General features: G+C 40.5%; 1 protein-coding gene across 6 annotated transcripts in view; it reads right to left on the bottom strand.

Moving 5' to 3' along the window:
* ZNF800 (zinc finger protein 800) overlaps positions 1-19,072 on the bottom strand; it is a 59,588-nt gene that overhangs the window by 17,673 nt on the left and 22,843 nt on the right. For 2 of the 6 annotated variants that reach the window (XM_044984971.1, XM_044984977.1), the window contains exon 5: positions 10,750-12,436. In XM_044984971.1, the coding sequence (XP_044840906.1) occupies positions 10,750-12,436 (1,687 nt within the window). The other 4 variants (XR_006573108.1, XM_044984990.1, XM_044984996.1 and 1 more) reach the window with 4 other exon arrangements.

Genomic DNA, 19,072 nt, shown 5'->3' with positions numbered 1-19,072 from the left:
TTCGACTGCAATGGGAACAGAGATAAGTGTTTTAATACAGCTATACTACAGTAAAGGACAGTCAGCATTTCTATTATAGCCTCATGTTTCCAGGGGTTTATCACTTATCCATTGTTCACACTATGCTGAAACTTGGCCTACACTTGGCCTAGACTCCAACATCGTATTTCAGTTACCAACATACTGAGATTATAAAATTGGCATCAAGATAAAAAACCAAACTCATTTCTCTGTGTTTGAGTTTTAAGCCGTTTTAATGTCAAGGATGCTAACTGCTGCTTTGTTCGCCAATAATCGGCGGCCAATTTCTGCAGTATTTAAATCCATAGCCTTCAGCCATGTAACTCAGAATAGTTTCAGAGAAATAACCCAGCATTTTCCAGGGTAAAACTCCCTTTGCAATATGAAATTTCTTTTAAAGGTGACCTAACCTCCTCCCTGTGATTACCTGATGCCATATTGTTGCAACCAGCCAGGTGCCGCTCACTGAAATTCAAAACACAACAGAGAACAAGGGAATCGGGTAGGAGAAATTGCACGCTTCAATATAATTGCAGCTGGCAAGTAACTGACTACCATGAAAACACTTTTTTCAAAAGCTAAAATTTGAACAAAAATTGCCAATCTAATAGAAATTTGACTCCAATGTAATCTCAAGTAGCAAGGCAGAATAGACGAAGCAAGTCTTATAAAATTAGGACTGTGAAACAGTAATACTAATTAAACTGAGTATCTTGGAACATGGACAGAGTAACAAATTGCAAACACCTCATAAATTGTACTTAGATAGCATGCAACAACAGTGCCTAGCACAATGGAGACCTAATCCTTGATTGGCACCTCTAGGCACTATCGCAATAAAACAAAACAGTCCGTTAAATCTTTAAAGTGTGAAAGAGTGGACTGCTTGTGAAGATTGGAAGCGTTAGTAATTTTCCCATTTGCTGTAATTTGTTACAAGTTCCAAGCATATATTTTACGTGACCTCCACAGCAATTATGCAAATATTCTCATTTAAGAATCCACAATATCACACAATTTGTTTGGTTTGGGCTTTTATAATAGTAATGGTGTTCAGAAATCCTTCACCATTACGGAAAGCATACCCTCAACTCTATCCAAAAACCCCAACAAACAGATGTCTTTTGCAGGGTGCTTGAAAGGTCACCCAATTTGGGCTATTTCAGACAAATGGGGAAACAAGTTCCAGAGTCTCAGGGCACATCTACACTGCCCACTTACAGTGGTGTGGAAAGTATATACACCACATGCCCCGTTCCCCTGGCAAAGGCATAAGTAGCAGTGTAGATAATGACACTACATGAACAAGTAGAGACATGCCTGAACCCAGTGGGTATGTATCCTACAGGGCTCTGTACATGCCCAAGCAGCACCTCCCCCATCTAAGGGTAGGGTTTTTAGTAGGGTAATGTCCCAATGCCAGAGCCTTTCCCCACTGTCTCCCGCTGCCAGAGCCTTTCACCACATGCCACTGCCAGGGGTGTGCAGCTGCCAGGGGAGTGCAGTGTAGACATAGCTTAGAGCCCGCTGCCAGACACACCCTCTCTTTTGTAACCAGGAGAATCCTATTCAGGCACCTTTCCTGACTACAGCTATGGTATTATGCCATGGCTGAAGCCAGTCACAGACATTAAGGCTTTACAGGTCATAACACCTTAAACTCCACCCAGAAAACAGGCAGCCAGTGCAGATCTCAGAGCACTGGTGTTATATGCTCCTAGCAAGGTGCCCTGCTCAGTAAGCCAGCTGCTGCTTTCTGCAGCAGCTTCAGTTTCTGAATGGCTTAAGGGTGTAGTCCATGTAGAGCCCATTGTAGAGCCCAGTCTCGTTTTTGTTATCTCATGAACAATGGCAATGACCACATCAGAAAGGAAAGGTCTCAACCTTTTAAAAAGGTGACTAGATTACTGTTTAATGCTTCTTTCAATGCTATAGGTGGTGCCGATTATCTCCACAAGCAAGGGACCCAGTAATTCACCAGCTAGGAAGGGCACTGCTCCAAAGACTGAGGGACAAAGTTCTCTCAACATCTCAAGTGCCTCAGGGAGCACCAGTTGAAACTCTAGCAGGCAAGATGTTGCCCTTATTCCTTCAAGATTTTGCTCTGCCACCACAGACAGTCCATCCATAATTTGATTAATTTTTCCTGCAAAATGACTAGCAATTTGCTCACAATGTGGGGTAGTCAGACTAGTGAGTGAGCTCAGACTGTCTTGATTCATCAGATTATCTACCATCTGAAACAAATCTGTAGTCTGAGATTTTGTGGATATTGTGGTGGTGGAAAATAAATTTTTATTTGCCTTCTGACAGCCACATAAGAGTTTTTAAAAATTCTTTATGCTGCAACTGATCAGTCTTATTATGAGACTTCCACAACCAGTACCCTAGCCATTTTCTCTCTCAATTCATCACTGAACAGCCACAAACAAGGGTGACCTATGAAAATGAAGTCAGAATTTCGGAAAATGAAGAGAATGCCTAGGGGTCACCTCATTAATGGTGGAGGACAAAAAGTATATTGTTCTACTAGCCCATGAGGAGGGTCTTTTAGTGAAACAAGATTCTCCCTCAGAGCAATCTGGATCTTTTCTTGTTCCATTAATCTGAGGACAAATCATCGAAACAGGTCCTTCACCTTGACAACCTCAAAGCACAGGAGTTAAACTTGTGTCAAGGATCAACAATTAACAGCCAATTGTCTAACTTCCAATCTCAATCCAAAAACCAGATCCAGAGTGTGACGAGCTATATGAACTGACCAGGAAATCCTGAGCTACTCCAAAAAAGTCGTCATCTACATGCAAATTGAAATCAGAAAACAATTAAATTTTGCCACTCTAGCAATCAGTTTAGTCAGTTCAAACTGACATAGCAGTGTAACAGGTCAAGCAACAAACTGAAACCAGTCCCATCTTAATCCCATCCTGGGACTTTCCTAGTAAGGGTACGTCTACACTAGCCGCCGGAACGGCGGTAGTGATCGATCTATTGGGGATCAATTTATCGCGTCTAGTGTAGATGTGATAAATTGATCCCCGATCACTCTGCCGTTGACTCCGGAACGCCACCGTGGTGAGAGGCAGAAGCGGAGTTGACAGAGGAGCAGCAGCGGTCAACTCGCCGCCATCCTCATGGCCAGGTAAATCAACCTAAAATATGCCAACTTCAGCTGCGCTATTCACGTAGCTGAAGTTGCGTATCTTAGGCTAGATCTACACTGGGGGCGGGGGGAGACTTAAGTGAACATACTATCAGATCCAGTTTTGGAGAAGGAGACCTCATTAGGCTGGATGCAATCAGCATGGCCATACCTCCTCCCTGCTGAGTCCCACTAGGTTTATAATGTACCAAATAGCAGTTAACACCACGTGGGTAACATTAGACTAGCAGAATCATTTACCTTGTTTTCAGTGATGCACAGGATCAGGAGTTGAAGCTTTTATTAAAGCACAGACTGTTGATGATTTATTTCCCTCTAAGAGTTATCATCAGGAACTGAAAGCCAGGAACCTTGTCTCTTGACAATTAAGCCTCCTGAGGTGACACCAAAAATAAAGAGAAATTAAACATCTTGTTCCTGATTTCTCCTTACAAAATTACTCTCCCCCTCCCCCAATTGTCACGGAGATCAAGGAACTAAGCCCTGCAACCAGACCCCATCCTGGGCTTACATATTCCAGCATACAGCAGCACTGTTCTGTACTTTTGTCCATTTGACAGTGACCTCTAAAGGAATTCAGTTGCTGCAACTAGGTACCCCAAACAGCAAGACCCAGGGCTAGCTGAAAAAGACATCTTAAAATAAACTCTTCCTAACCCATCTTTACTTTTCACCACAATTCAGAACTTCACACTGGCGGGCTCTTACATCTTAGGGACTCCCCCTCCCCATAATGCCATCCCTCTCAAAACATAAATCCCCCTCATCATTACAACCTATTGTTTCCTCCCACCATAGTCACACTCAGTGCAGCTCAGCCAGAAGCCAGCGAGTAAGGATAGTGCCCATTGTTGACAGCCCTGCGATGAAAACTGCTACACTTGGTGGGGGGGTTATTTGGCTTGTACGGGGAGACTATAATGCCATCTTTCCATTCATAGAACCATAGAATATCAGGGCTGGAAGGGACCTCAGGAGGTCATCTACTCCAACCCCCTGCTCAAAGCAGGACCAAACCCAACTAAATCATCCCAGCCAGGGCTTTGTCAAGCCTGACCTTAAAAACCTCTAAAGGAGATTCCACCACCTCCCTAGATAACCCATTCCAGAGCTTCACCACCCTCCTAGTGAAAGAGTTTTTCCTAATATCCAACCTAAATCTCCCCCACTGCAACTTGAGACCATTACTCCTTGTTCTGTCACCTGGTACCACCGAGAACAGTCTAGATCCATCCTCTTTGGAACCCCCTTTCAGATAGTTGAAGGCTGCTATCAAATCCCCCCTCCCCCCTCATTCTTTTCTGCAGACTAAATAATCCCAGTTCCCTCAGCCTCTCCTCATAAGTCATGTGCTCCAGCCCCCTAATCATTTTTGCTGCCCTCCGCTGGACTCTTTCCAATTTTTCCACATCCTTCTTGTAGTGTGGGGCCCAAAACTGGACACAGTACTCCAAATGAGGCCTCACCTATGTCAAATAGAGGGGAATGATGACTTCCCTCGATCTGCTGGCAATGCCCCTATTTATAAAGCCCAAAATGCCGTTAGCCTTCTTGGCAACAAGGGCACTGTTGACTCATATCCAGCTTCTCGTCCACTGTAACCCATAGGTCCTTTTCTGCAGAACTGCTGCCTAGCCATTCGGTCCCTCGTCTGTAATAGTGAATGGGATTCTTCTGTCCTAAGTGCAGGACTCTGCACTTGTCCTTGTTGAACCTCATCAGATTTCTTTTGGCCCAATCCTCTAATTTGTCTAGGTCCATCTGTATCCTATCCCTACACTCCAGCGTATCTATTACTCCTCCCAGTTTAGCGTCATCTGCAAACTTGCTGAGGGTGCAGTCCATGCCATCCTCCAGATCATTAATGAAGATGTTGAACAACACCGGCCCCAGGACCGACCGCTTGATACCGGCTGCCAACTAGACATGGAGCCATTGATCACATTCTGCTAGTACTTTACCCTCTGGTTTCTGACTCAGTTGCACCAAGGATTTAACTGCTGTTTCAAAGCAGCTTTTGATTCAGTTGACAGGTCTCCACCTTCGCTTATGCTAAAAGGAGTTGGTATTCAAAATGTTGTGCTAACTCTGGAGCACAATTTTCACACCAGCACCAATTCACAGCTTTTGACATTAGGACTTGCCACTCCACACATTGGAACAAAGACTAGTCAAGAAGTGTTTACCGACCAAGACTACACCAGTGATATCACCCTGCTTGTGGAAAAGTCAGAGAATTTCAGCCCTCCCCTCCAAGACACGACCTGCACTATGGGGTTGACTATCTCCTGGCACTAGATCAAGGTCCAGAACCTCAGAGCTGGCCTACCAGAACCTCAGTGCAGGTGGAATCGAGTACCATGGAGAGTGTTGATGAATTCATCTACATAACAAGCAGAGTTCAAATAGTAGTAGCAAACCAGATGTTCTTCAGCAAATAGGTCTTGCTGCCTCCTTATGAAGTATAAGCAGCAAAGAATCCTGTGGCACCTTATAGACTAACAGATGTTTTTGCAGCATGAGCTTTCGTGGGTGAATACCCACTTCTTCGGATGCAAGTCCGAAGAAGTGGGTATTCACCCACGAAAGCTCATGCTGCAAAAACATCTGTTAGTCTATAAGGTGCCACAGGATTCTTTGCTGCTTCTACAGAACCAGACTAACACGGCTACCCCTCTGATACTTATGAAGTATATGTCTTGATTATGGATGCAAAAGTGTCTTTGCACTGAGACAAAGTTCAGGATCAAGCCTGTGTACTACCTGTTTTATTACAAAGGTCAGAAACTTGGACCCTCCTACAGGCAGATTTGGAGCACCTTCACAGAGCCACCTGAAGGTCTGCCCCAGAGATTCATGGATTTGTAGGCTCTTCACTTGTGTAACGCCATCACCCATACTCATTCTGGCTGTTGCACTGATCCCTGGCAGGTCTATAAATGTGTGTATCGTCACTCTGCTGTTATTGCCAAATATGGAGAGCAACATCAACACAATCACCCACTCCCATTGTCTCTGCATCCCAGTCCAATCAGTCCCACTTCCATGAAATTAGCTGAGAGAATTCAAGATCATCCCCACCTCATAACCCCAAAAGACTTGTTCTCATAATGGTACAAACCCTTTCATCTATCCTCTCAAATTTCATGATTCACTCAAGTTTATGACACCTCCTGGCCTCTCACACCACACTGCCCACATTTCTGATCTCATCATCACCTATAACCAGCGTCCCTGCCAGAGTTTAGACCCATAGGTATCTCACCAAGGGAGTCTTATCCAGGGCCAGCTCCAGGCACCAGCGAAGGAAGGAGGTGCCTGGGGTGGCCAACAGAAAGGGGCGGCACTCCATCCGTTATTGGGGCGGAATATCCGGGTCTTCGGCGGCGGGTCCTTCAGTCCCTCTCTTCCTCATAGGCAGCACTTCGGCAGCAGCTCAATCAGGTTTTTTTTTTTTCTTTGCCGCTTGGGGCGGCAAAAAAGCTGGAGCCAGCCCTTGTCTTACCTTAATGATTTCTTATCCTACTGACCTCTCACCCCAACAGGAAAAACAAACAAACAAAAAAAACCCCACATTTACAACATACTACTTTTCCTCCATCTAAATCCTTCAACATAAATGATTCATTATTAATACCTTTAAAAAAAAAAGTAACTGCCTAGCTAATTCTAGAAGTTAATGATTTGATTAGGTTTAAACTTATAAAATGATTTAGGTGTATTGGAAAAATATTTACAATGTAATCTCCTGAATAGTTCTGAGAATACGGATACTTTTAAGTCACTTGGAATCGGAACAAGATACCAGGAAAGGCAAGAAGAAGAATTGAGATATTTATGGTATAGAAGAGGGAAACTGTACTGGAAAGAGGCTCTGGGATAACAGATCCTGTTATAAAAGCTAAAGGAATATGTAAAAAAATGGTCTATGCTTTTGGATAATTTAAAAGCTATTATATTTCAGGGTCCTTTTGTTAAGGTCCAGTTACTTACCAAACAAAATGGCACTTAATACAGAAAGTTTCCTGTATTAAAGTGCATGTTAAACACAAGATCTATAAAAATCTTTATGAATACTTCAATTTTTTTTTCTTACGGCAGACATGAAGGACGTAGCACAGTAAGACCACAAAGCCTCACTACAATACTAAAATTAGCTGAATAACCTCCAGTCACTCTACCGCCGCTCCTGCATTTTATTTTCCTGATCTTAACACAGAGATCCCGGAATAGGTGTTAAGGAGCTGGACACGTAAGGGCAACCTACTTTTTAATATATTAAAATCATAAGCCAACAGTAGGGGTTCTCTGTGCATATTCTAACCAAATGAAAATGGGTAACTGTTACAAAAGCCTCGCTCATTCTTTATATAAAAAACAAGGATCCTACCTTCTTATAAAAATCTACATTCATTCTTCCTGAGCATCAGTATTTGATTCACAACTCTATTAACAAGGACCATAACAAAGTTCTGCTTAACTAAAATCAAGACAAGGATAGTTTTTACAAGTGACAAAAAACTAAGATTAGACAAGGATTTCTTAATTACATAATGGAGGTCACTATAAGTGTAGGAAAAAAGGGTTCACTGCAACTGCTAAGTTTCTCATAAGGCAAAAAGTATTTTTAATTCCAGTGGAATAATACAACAAACCAGACCCAATGATAGAGAAATAAAGTTTATAGAAATGCAAATGTTGAAGTGTAGCTGGTGGTAGTAATTGAATTGGTTTATGACTGAAGAAAGGCATTCCAGTTTCACTAGAATATACCTTTTTTTCTAAGCACACTTTGTTAAAGTAACTTCCAGTCTGATTTATTTCCAAATACAGTACATTTATCCAAACAAGAGCATGTACATTCAATATAGAACATTTCCAGCAACAGTTATAGTCCAGTTCCCATTCACAGTGTATTTTTTTTAGTGCAAAGCACTAAAAAGGCCAAACATTCTTCTATCCATAAAAGCATTTTTTTTTAATCGATGACCTTGTGATCAACATTTTTAGATTTTTTTAATACAAAAAGTATATATGACAAGGCACCTCCCTAAGCAAGAGAGTGAACCTCTATAAAAACATGGTATTTCTTCTGATGTACAGTACCTTTCAAATTGTGGCAATTTGACACAAATCACTAAACAAAATATCTTCTAAAAAGTAAAAAAAAATTGATGCACAGAAGCCTGCCAAGATTTCCATAATGGCAGGTGTGCTACTGTTTTGCTAATATCTTGATTATAAAATAGACAAAAGGATCAGTAAGCATTTTGCAAATCCTACAATAAAGTCAAGTGCTACCTAAAGTGGTCATTTAAGATCTTGCGAGAAAAAAATATTCTGAGTTTCTCTCACACTATCCTCCCTTTTATTAATATTTAAAGAAATAAAACTAGCATTATAAGAAGTGGTTGTGCATGGATTGTCTGTGTCTATAAAACATCAGAAAATATTCACTACCTTCATATTAACATTAGTGTGTTTTTTAAAACAATAACTGAAAAATTAACTGCAACTATCATTAAAGTGCTTGTGTATAAAATTTAAACACAAAATTAAAGAATATGGAATAGGGGATGTAGGTATTTTTGTAAACTTCCTAAATGTTTACAAATGAAAGGCTGTCCTATGAACCATGCATGAAAAAAAAAAAAAGTATTGGCAATATCTCTGCAGCAACTTTAGTACAGTGAAATTCAGTACACCCAAAAGTTGGGAAATTAGTCAAACTGAACAAACTGAAGTTATGACAATTACTAAAAATTAGAACAATTCAGCCAATATACACTAATATGGTGTTTGCTCTTATACATTCATTTGTAATAAATTTAAAACAGTACATAACAAAGCAAAAGTTTGCCAGCCAAGTAGAATACCACATAAAAAGTCACAGAATTGGTTCATCAGTATTAGCAGTACTAAGGTCAGTATCTGTGGTGACCTCTCAAGTTGATTTCCTAAATAAAAATAAGTTTTCTTCAAAAAAAAGCTTTTTGTAAAGGGTTTTTTGTTTTTAAAGCACAGAAAGTTCATTTTCTATTGATAACTTTGCTGAACTGCTTAGAGACAAGGGTAGTTAATTGCTAGTCTATAGATGCAGCTTGTGCATTGCAAATCAACAGTTACCTGACAGTGTTGGGATGAGGCACTGTCACAACAAGCCATGAGAATAGTTATTAATTTAGTAAGAAAACAATAGTTTACTAAAGTATTTCCTCATTTTTCTTATGGTACCATTTTCAAGATATTAGTAGTTCTAACACCAAATTAAAGTCTTTCCACTCAAATGAACTCCAAACTTTCTGTACATCACTTGAAGTTATCTGAGGAGAAATGGGAATAAATTAATATTTTGAGTTTACCAAAACAACTTGTTTACTAGTTATACAACAGTGAAACTATTTTTAAATGCAAGGTGGTACCTAAAATTTACCATAAACAAAAAATTTAAAAACATTCTCTTCCTCAGACAAGATTAGTGGGATTTTAAGAGAGAACCCAGCTCATTGTTAAGTTGCATTTTCTTTAGCAGAAAGTGGTTGCCAAACCACTGAAAACCCACCTACGTATGCCTGACTGGTAATCCACTGCAGAAGGTATACCAAGACAGTTGTCTTCGGGAAGAGAGCACTTCTGAGTTGAAGTCAATAGCACATACAGGACAAGGTATATGTATTTAGCCTTATTTTCAATTAACAGGTATTTATTATAAGGAGAGAGTTCCAAAGTAATAATTTGAAGACTGCTTCCCCTCCCCACACCCACGCCTGTTTTTATTACAAATATCTGCAATATCCAAAAAGCCTTCATGATGATTCTGAAATCTAAAATGGCCATCTATAGGTTATTTCCATTTAACCAAGAAATATATTTTATAATTAGAAGACTACCTGTGCCACCATTTTTTCTATAAAGCAGGACTGCGGAAAAACAGTAAGTCATCACAATAAAGAAAAAACATTCATATTTAAGGCGCTATCCTGGAAACGCTTACTCATGCAAAGAGATGCTTTTAGGATTATACCATGATGTTGGGAGAGTGAGGAAAACTTAATAGAATAAGTTAAAAGAAAAATAAAAGTTTACTGCTGGCTGCTCATTCCAAGTTAGATGTAGAGATTTATTTACTCTGCTGTAATGCACTTTTACATCAGATATAAAAGTACCATAATATTTTTGTAACTATCCTACAAATGTGTACATTAGCAGGATAAACCATGTGAACAAGTACCAAACAAGTGCAAAACTAATTAAAATGTCTACTGTAAACATAAGCCAATATAAATTGATTTTTATAATATTAAAACAGTTTAGAAGAACTGTACAGCCTAACTTTATTAGGTTGCAACTTCCTGAAGAAAAAAAGAAGTAGTTTGGAAATTGACTTGTCTCCAAGCCACTGAAAACATATTTTGCTGAAGAGGCAAATGTGATAGCCACATTACTTTTGGGTCTCCTACACCATCATCTATTGGAAAGCATATGTTCAGGCAACAAAATAACGGGGGTGGGGGCTGTGGTGGTGTTTGTTTTTAAATAGAGGCAAAACACTAGTTGTTTCTCACCAGACAAGAGCTTTTGATCTTGTACTTCTGCCTTTGGTTTTGTTTTCTTCTGGTGAATGAGATGCATTTGCCTTGTGAGTTTTCTTATGGTGTTCTAGAAAAGTCTTTTTGGCAAATGCCTTTCCACATTTATTGCATCTGTGAAGAGAAAAGTTTTTTGTGACTTTTACTTCTATGCCAACATCAGCTCCTTCAAACTTTTTACTCGGTGAGTTAGAGGCGACATCCTGTTTTGAACCAATCTGTCTTGCTTCATCCCTCTGAGGGCCTCTTTTTGCCACCTTATTTAGAACAAAATCAATAGGCTTTTTTATTGCTCTGATTTCTAAACTTGCAGTTATTTTACCAAGGTAACGTGATGACTTTTTATGAACTACAGTTATATGCCTTATCACATCACGTTTGCGACGTGTTTCATAAGTGCAGAGAGGACACCTGTAGAATTTAACATAAATGTTATTTCCATCTGTGTGCAACTCAATGTGTTTTGTCAAGTTCTGTTTAGAAGTAAATTGGCGTTTACACAGTTTACAGTAAAGCTGCTTGAAGTCAAAGCCAGCTGAAAGTTTTGGCTTCCTTGTTTTTTGCTGGCCACCTGCAGCAGATGGATTGGTTGATTTAGGGGTTTCAAGGTCTCGCTTAACTTTATTTTTCTGTGCTGCTGGTGTGTTCTTTTTCTCATTTGAATGACTTGTTCCCTTTAACTCATTCTGTGGAGAAAGGGTGACGGAAGGGGTTGAAGATTCTACAGAATCTGCTGGTTCAACTTTTACTTTTATTTCTGTGCCGTTGGTAGTATTATTGGGTCCTTTCTCTCTTTTAGAGTTCTTTCCGGAAAGCATTATCTTGTGAACAATTTGCATGTGCCTTTTAAGCATTATTTGTGAACTATATTTTCTCTTGCACAGAAGGCATTTGCAGGCAGTTAAATTGTATTCAGCCTTTGAGGAAGACTTTTGTTTTCGGGTCTTAAAAGATTTTTTAGCAGAAACTGTATCCAAGAACAAAGGTTGCCCAGGCTTTGTAGCAATATCAGGAGTAATGGAATCCCTCCTTAACCCCCTATGAACTTCATCAAAATGCCTCCTTACATTGGCTTTTGTAGCAAATGATTTATAACATACAGGACAACTTCTACCTAATGTTACAAGCACATTCTTATTTCGTCCTTTTGTAGAGCGCTGATTTGGTTTCTTTTTTGTTTCTATGTACTTCTTTAGTTCTTCCATCTTTTTTTTGTGTACTTTTCTAATGTGCCGACGTACACTACGTCTGGAATGAAATTCTTTTCTACATAAACAACAAATCAACTGGTGGCCAAAATCAGAATTATCAGAAGAGTCCAATTCAGGATTTAATGCTGGAGGTTGTTCGTCAGGAGTAGGTATTACATTTATTACAGCATCAGCAGGTGGCAACTCTAAAGTTTCTGTATCTGGAGTTGAAACAGTTTTGGGTTGCTCAGTGGTAGGTTCCTGTATTTGTAATGGAGCTTGTTCAGGACTACTGCTAATCTCAATGTTCTCTTCTGGGTTGTCAGTTCTTGAAATGTACTGAAACACAGCATTCTGATTTGTTTCTATAGGTTCCAGCTTAATTACATATTCTTGTTTGTCCACTCTAGGATAAATGGCTTCCAGGAGATTATTTACGGCTTGGCTTTGTTTATCATTGACATCTGGAAGGTCTGTAAAAACAAAAGGTTATTGTTTAATCATCTAGAAATCTCAAGTTACTATATTACGTTTTTAAATTTCAAAGTGAGCCTTGAATATCAGCCTAATCATTGAATTATGTGCCCACAAATTTAGTTTTTAATTTAAAGTTCATGTTTGTACTACTTTTCAATAATTGCTATAATTACAGCCAGCCTACTAGGGAGAAATCTTGCTTAATTTGCCAAATCAACCACCAGTTACCATGTCCAGTAGTGGATTTTCTCTGGATAATCAACAAATCTTATTACATCAGTATAAATGTCCTTAGAATTATTAAGGATCTTGGTTTACCTCAGAGATCAACTAACTCCTTTTGGTATACTTGAACCGGCAGCCCCCAAGTTTAAGATGTGCTTTGTGTCTGTAATGAATTTCTTTTCTAGGAAAACAACAAACCAACTACTGGCCAACGTCAAAATTATCAAGATGCAACACCTGACCTTGTTCTTCGTGAGTGTTACCTAGTGTACAATATCATTAGGGAGAGCTTTTCCGGGGGCTAGAGGTAGAGTAGTTTCAATGAAGGACCTGCAACTCTGGATGTTACTTCTCCCTGCCTCCCTCCAACCCTCAACTTTGTCCATCAGATCCCAGATGTACTGACCTTTAGGACACACTACAAGGCCTATACAACCGCACATTTTCTATAAGGGAACAACAAATAGGGTATGAGGATGAAAGGAGAATTTCATTTGTGGCGGGTTGGGAGTTTCATTGGTAGAAAGAACTTTTTATATGTTTTTATAAAATGGGAAGTGCCTAGAGAGCTAGATGGGTGCTTGGTAAATTGAAAAAAAGATATACATAAAACAGAAATTCGATCAGCACTTTTCAAAATAACCTTAATATGATTAGCGTTCAGATCATTTAAATCTGTGTAAACAAATCAAAAAATTAAGCTACTTTAAATTTTACTTTAAATGTTTCAATTGTAAACAGCTATATTAATATTAAAATAACTTGCAATGGAAAGGTCAAGGAAGCATAAGGTGTTTTAAGTTCAGATGAGATTTTGCTTGTAAATATTCACAACAGACTAAAAAGTATACTTATTGATCCTTCCCTCCAAATGAAATTAGTTATATGTTCAATTTATAATGAGCCCTCAACCAGTTAAAAAATACTCCTGGTATGTCCTTCAAAATGTATTATCCTGAGAGTCTTATTGAATCACCAAAACAAAATTAAGAACTGGGACACATTTTCCCTGCAATTCTATTATTTCCAGGATATATTAATATCTGCATATGACAATATATTAGAATATATTATAAACTACCTCTAAGATGCTTTTTAAAAGAGTGGTCAATAACCTTACAGTTAACTAGAGATGAAGCTCTATTAGATCATCCAGACAAGATGCAAGTTACAGTTCTTGATATAGGATGTGAACATTAAACCAATACTACATTTCTCGGTCTCTCTAAAATCCACTGACTAGCTAACACCTTTCCTAAAAACAATCATTAGATCAGTCAATCGAGTTCACTAAAATGGCTGGTTGTGACAGGAGACGAAAATAAAATGGCTAACTGCAGCGTATGCTCTGAGGTAATAGTAAAGCAAACTGCCTCCATCAATTCCCAAAACCTACTAAGCTCCCCCCAAAAAAGAGATCAAAGTTGCAGAGGATGGATTCTCCAAGAAAATCTGAAAATGTAAAGAGACCTCACTCAGAAGAGTGTTTCTGGCAGCGTGGTGGGACTTCTCAGACTCCAAGTGAACACACGGCAGCCAAATCAGGCAGAAATGCCAGAGCTGAAGAAAATCAAATGGCTTCCAAAGTAGGCATTCTGGAGATGATCTCAGAGTATAATTCCATCAGAGATGATATGACGACCAAGCTTTTTGCAGTCAAGAAGGAATAGCGAGCCCTACGCTAGAGAATGGCCTAAGAGAAGCAAGTGAGGGTAAGTCTACAGTGCAAGTAGATACCCACACCTGGCTGGCCTGTGCCAGCTGACTTGGACTAAGGGGCTGTTTAAGTGCTGAGTAGGCTTCCGGTCTCAGGCTGGAGCATGGGCTCTAGGACCCTGCAAGGTGGTAGGGTCCCAGACCTTGGGCTGCAACCCAAGGCCAAAAGTCTACACTGAAATTAAAGAGCCTCTAAGCCCAAGCCCCACAAGCCCAACTCAGCTACTGTGGGCTAACCACAGATGTCTAAATACAGCACAGACATACACAGAGAGAAACAGACTTGCAGAGCTGGAGCAGAGTGCGATTCTGTTTATATTGGATTACATAGAACACAAAGTGAGAAGGAACAACATCAGAATTAAGGAACTGCCTGAAAATGCTGAAGGAGGAAACCCAATCTGGTATGTAAAAAGTTTAAATTGTGGAGTCATTACAGCTGAGCTGTCTGTAAAAGGTAAAGGTGGAGAAAGCACACGGGGCACTACTGCACCCTGCCCCCCCACACACACACCTGGACCTCATAATAATAAATTAATAAACCCTGAGACCTAATGCTGAAATGTTGCTATTATCAGCAGAAAAATTTAATTATGAAAAAAAGTCAGAGAATTTAGAGCTCAAACTCAAAGGCCTTGACCTTTCTGCCCTAACTTTAAAAAAGAAAAGAAAAAAAAGCAGCACTGAGAAAATTACAGCAGCACTCAGGAGGGCAGATATCCACTGCAAAAGTTGACTCCCACTTAGCTTTCAAAAATCAGTATTATACAGAAAAATATTTTAAACAAGGAGAAAGTACATTCAAGATGCTTGGGATAGAAATCCAAATCTCAAATGTACAAAAAGACTCTCCAGAGGTAGTAACTACAGATAAGCCACTGAAAAACCCTTAGCAAATGATAAAACCCAGGAAAAGGGAATTGGGAAAAGAAAAAACGTAAGACTCTAGAGACCATACTGGCAATGGCAGAAGTGAAAATGAAAAAAAGAACTCTGATACTAGAGGAGTAACCTAAAGACTAACCAGAAGAGATTTCTTGGGAGTCACCAGGAATGACCAACTGAACAGTAACTACGTTAAAATTACAAAGAAAACAGTATGAAGTATGCTTTAATTGGGATGATCAGTAATAGCTGTGTTCTGCATTTTAAAACATAGACCAGGAGTGGACAAACAACGGCTTGCAAGCCACATGTGGCTTTTTTACAGTTCAAGTGTGGCTTGTGGCATCTCCCCCCCCATTTTCCACCTAAGAGACTGGGGGCAAAGCTTGGGGCTTCTGCCCTGTTGCAGAGTGGTGGGGATAGAGGCTGTCACATGCGGCTCAGAGGGTCTGTAAGTTTGGCCAGCCCTGACAGACAAAATAAAGGACTATAAGGGAGGAATGGAGGTGGATCCCCAGGATGAAAGAGACTGAAAAAAAATAGAGGGATGGGGAAGAGCCTTTAGGGGTTATGTCTAAATTTTCCTTGTAACTCAAATGATGAGATGCTGATCTATCCCTCAGGGCGAGGGGTCAAGGTTCCATAGGTGGAAAATGTACCTTCTTTGGATTGCTAGAGAAGCAGTCCAAGTGTTCACAAGGAGAATACAGCAAAGCACAATCATTTTGGGACTGTTTTACATGTTATGTTGGCATTTTATTTGTTGATTTAGAGTAAGGGGAGAGGGGAGGGAACTGGGGATGGTGGGGAGAATTAATACAAGAAAGATATATGGAACAAAAACCAAGTCATGTTCAGGCACACAATTGTGAATAGAAAATAATCAGAAACCAGAGATACTGGCAACACAAGGATTCATTTAATCAAACAGCTAAAGAATTAAACATTTCAAGTTTTTCCAGTAAGCTAAATAGTTACTCCCAATGACTCTTACTTTTATTTAAAAGTAACATCTTTGAATGTCAAAGGGCAAAATAATGTCATTAAAAGGACAAAGCCTTAGCAGAACTTTAAAAACCCACTCAGAATATTCTACTTCAATAAACTCATTTTCAGGAAGGGCAAATTATGGTGTAGCCCCACTGAGTGTGGTGCAGGAAATCTAATCCCCTCCCTGTAGGAGTTCAGGGGCCTGGAGTATTGTCTCCTGTATGCTGCCCAGAGGTCCCAACAGGGCCATTGCATGGGAAATGGCACAGGTGGTGGCATCCAGGGGTGGCCATCCCAGGTCTGGGTGTCAATCCTGTGTGAGATTTAGGCTGTACAGGTGGGCCTAAAGTTGCAGTAGTTTGAATGGCAGAGGAGCGGTGAGATGAAAAAACCCTCCTCATTAGAAAATGGAGTGGCCAGAGGTGAAGCCAGTTGACACGGTACCATGCATACCAGAGATACATCAGTTACCACAGAGTGGTGATTCCGACGTCAATGAAATAAGTATATCTTTGTATTGCAGGAAATGGTGTACCACTGTTTTTGGAGCCGAAGTGGTTGGTGCCAACAACACTGTTGCAGTTGCGGGCATCGGTGCCAACATCTGAGTGCTCTACGCTACTGGAGCAGGTGGCGGCGCTGCAGGGAGCACCTCAGTATCGCGTCTTCAGGCAGCTCCATTGGTGCCGTAGCAAAGGAGGTGGGCCTCTGTTTGCCTCTTGACTCTGAGCCGCCTTGCTTGGGGTCACTGGCTTCCACAGTATGCATGGTACCAGAAGATCCCAGTGCCTTGTACGTACTCAGCCGCTGAGTGGTCGGTACCAAGGATACAGAATGAGCCGGAGACACAATCTTTTTCGGTGGCTCTTTAAGGGGGAAAAATTGATGCTCTTTTCCTCGCTACCTTTTCTGGAGGAATTAGCCTTCCTCTGTGAAGAGGGTTTCCTGGCGCAAACCTTTAAGTTGCTGCAGTGAAAGCACTTTTGTGGGATGTGTGTCTCACCTAAGCACCGGACGCAATGAGAGTGCCCATCCAATACTGGGATTGCGTCCCAGCAGGAAAGGCAGCACTTGAAGCCCAGTGAATCTGGAATGGCTCAAACTATAGTGGTTCAGCCCTAAGGGTGAACATGAACTATTCTAAGAGGCAGGAAAATATCTCTCTTTTTTAAACGAAAAAACAAACAGGGAAAGTAAAAAGGGATTCTAACTAGTATACTAAGGCCTGGTCTACACTGGGGGGGGTTCGAACTAAGGTACGCAAGTTCAGCTATGCGAATAGCGTAGCTGAACTCGAACTACCTTAGTTCGAACTACTTACCCGTCCTGACGGTGCGGGATCGAAGTCCGCGGCTTCCCCGTTGACTCCGCCACCGCCGTTCGCGGTGGTGGAGTTCCGGAGTCGACGGGAGCGCGTTCGGAGTTAGATATATCACATCTAGATGAGACGCGATATATCGAACTCCGAGAAGTCGATCGCTACCCGCTGACCCGGGCGGGTAGTATGGACATACCCTAAGACTACTCTTAAAAACCTATTCTAAACACTAAATAAAGCTATCAGTTTTCACACTGCTGGAAGCTCCATCTCAGGCCAAGGATGGTTGACAAGGAACTGTCACGCACACAATATAGGCACTGACAATGGTGTGAGAGAGGGGAGAGCAACCCAGACAAGTACTATTGTTGAAATTCTCCAAGCTGAGGGCTTGTCTTCACTACCATACTGCAGCAGTGCCAGTGTAGCGTGTCTGGTGAAGACATGCTATGTTGACAGGAGAGCACTCGCCAATCGACATAATTACTTTACCTCAATGAGACGCGGAAGCTATGGAGACAGAAGAGCATCTCTCACCAACATGGAACGGTGTAGACACAGCTTTAAGTCGATGTAGCTTACGTTGATCACCGGGATTTTTTTCACACCCCTGAGCAACATAAGTTGCATCGACTTAAGCAGTAGTGTAGATAAGCCCAAAGGTGCAGGGATGCATATTCACCTGAAGTGGAGCACCCACAGGGACACTCCTCAAAGAACAACTTGCTGTTTCAAGTCTTGTCCTATACAGGACCCCCAGTTCCTTAAATGGATAACTGCTCTTTACACCAGCACAAAAGCAGTTGTGCAAGTAATGGGGTTAAATCTCCCATTTGAATTAAATCCTTGCTTAGTCGCCATCTGTAATTTTGGCACTGGCCATGAAGTCTTTTGCTCAGCAGATAAGGAACAAGGAATTAATCACAGGAATAAAACCTGCAGGAGCACATAAGAAAATAGCACTCTATGCAGATGATGTAATAATTTTATTTAAGCCAAATATTTACCTAAAATTAGTTTCTAACAAAGTCCAGGACTTTGGGAAAGCATCTGGATTTAAAGCAAATTATGCCAAATATGAAATGCTAGCTACAAATTTGCCAGACTCTGAAAAGTAACACCTCCAGAAAACATGTAGGTACAATTGGACAACAAATTCTATACGATATTTGGAAATTCAAATCTCAAACAACCTAAAAAGAGCTCTCTGATTTAAATGTCAAACTACTCCTTCAGCAAATGAAAGAAGACCTTGAATGCTGAAGGAACAAAACATTTTCTTGGTGGAGAAGAATAACCAGAGTTAAAATGAACATTCTGCCATGGATATCTTCCTTGTTTCAAAATCTTTCTGTAGTAATTTCTGATAAAACCCTAACAGGAATACAGAGAATGTTAGAATTTATATGGAATAAGAAAAGACCAAGAGTGAGTGCAAATATTTTGTACAGTCCCATTCAACAGGGTGGACTACCTGTTCCAAATAATCTCTGGTACT

The sequence above is a fragment of the Mauremys mutica genome, chromosome 1 (genome assembly GCF_020497125.1).
Source record: "Mauremys mutica isolate MM-2020 ecotype Southern chromosome 1, ASM2049712v1, whole genome shotgun sequence".
Taxonomy (NCBI): domain Eukaryota; kingdom Metazoa; phylum Chordata; order Testudines; family Geoemydidae; genus Mauremys; species Mauremys mutica.
Note: the sequence above shows the minus strand (reverse complement) of the source record. Positions and strands in the feature narration are given on the sequence as shown.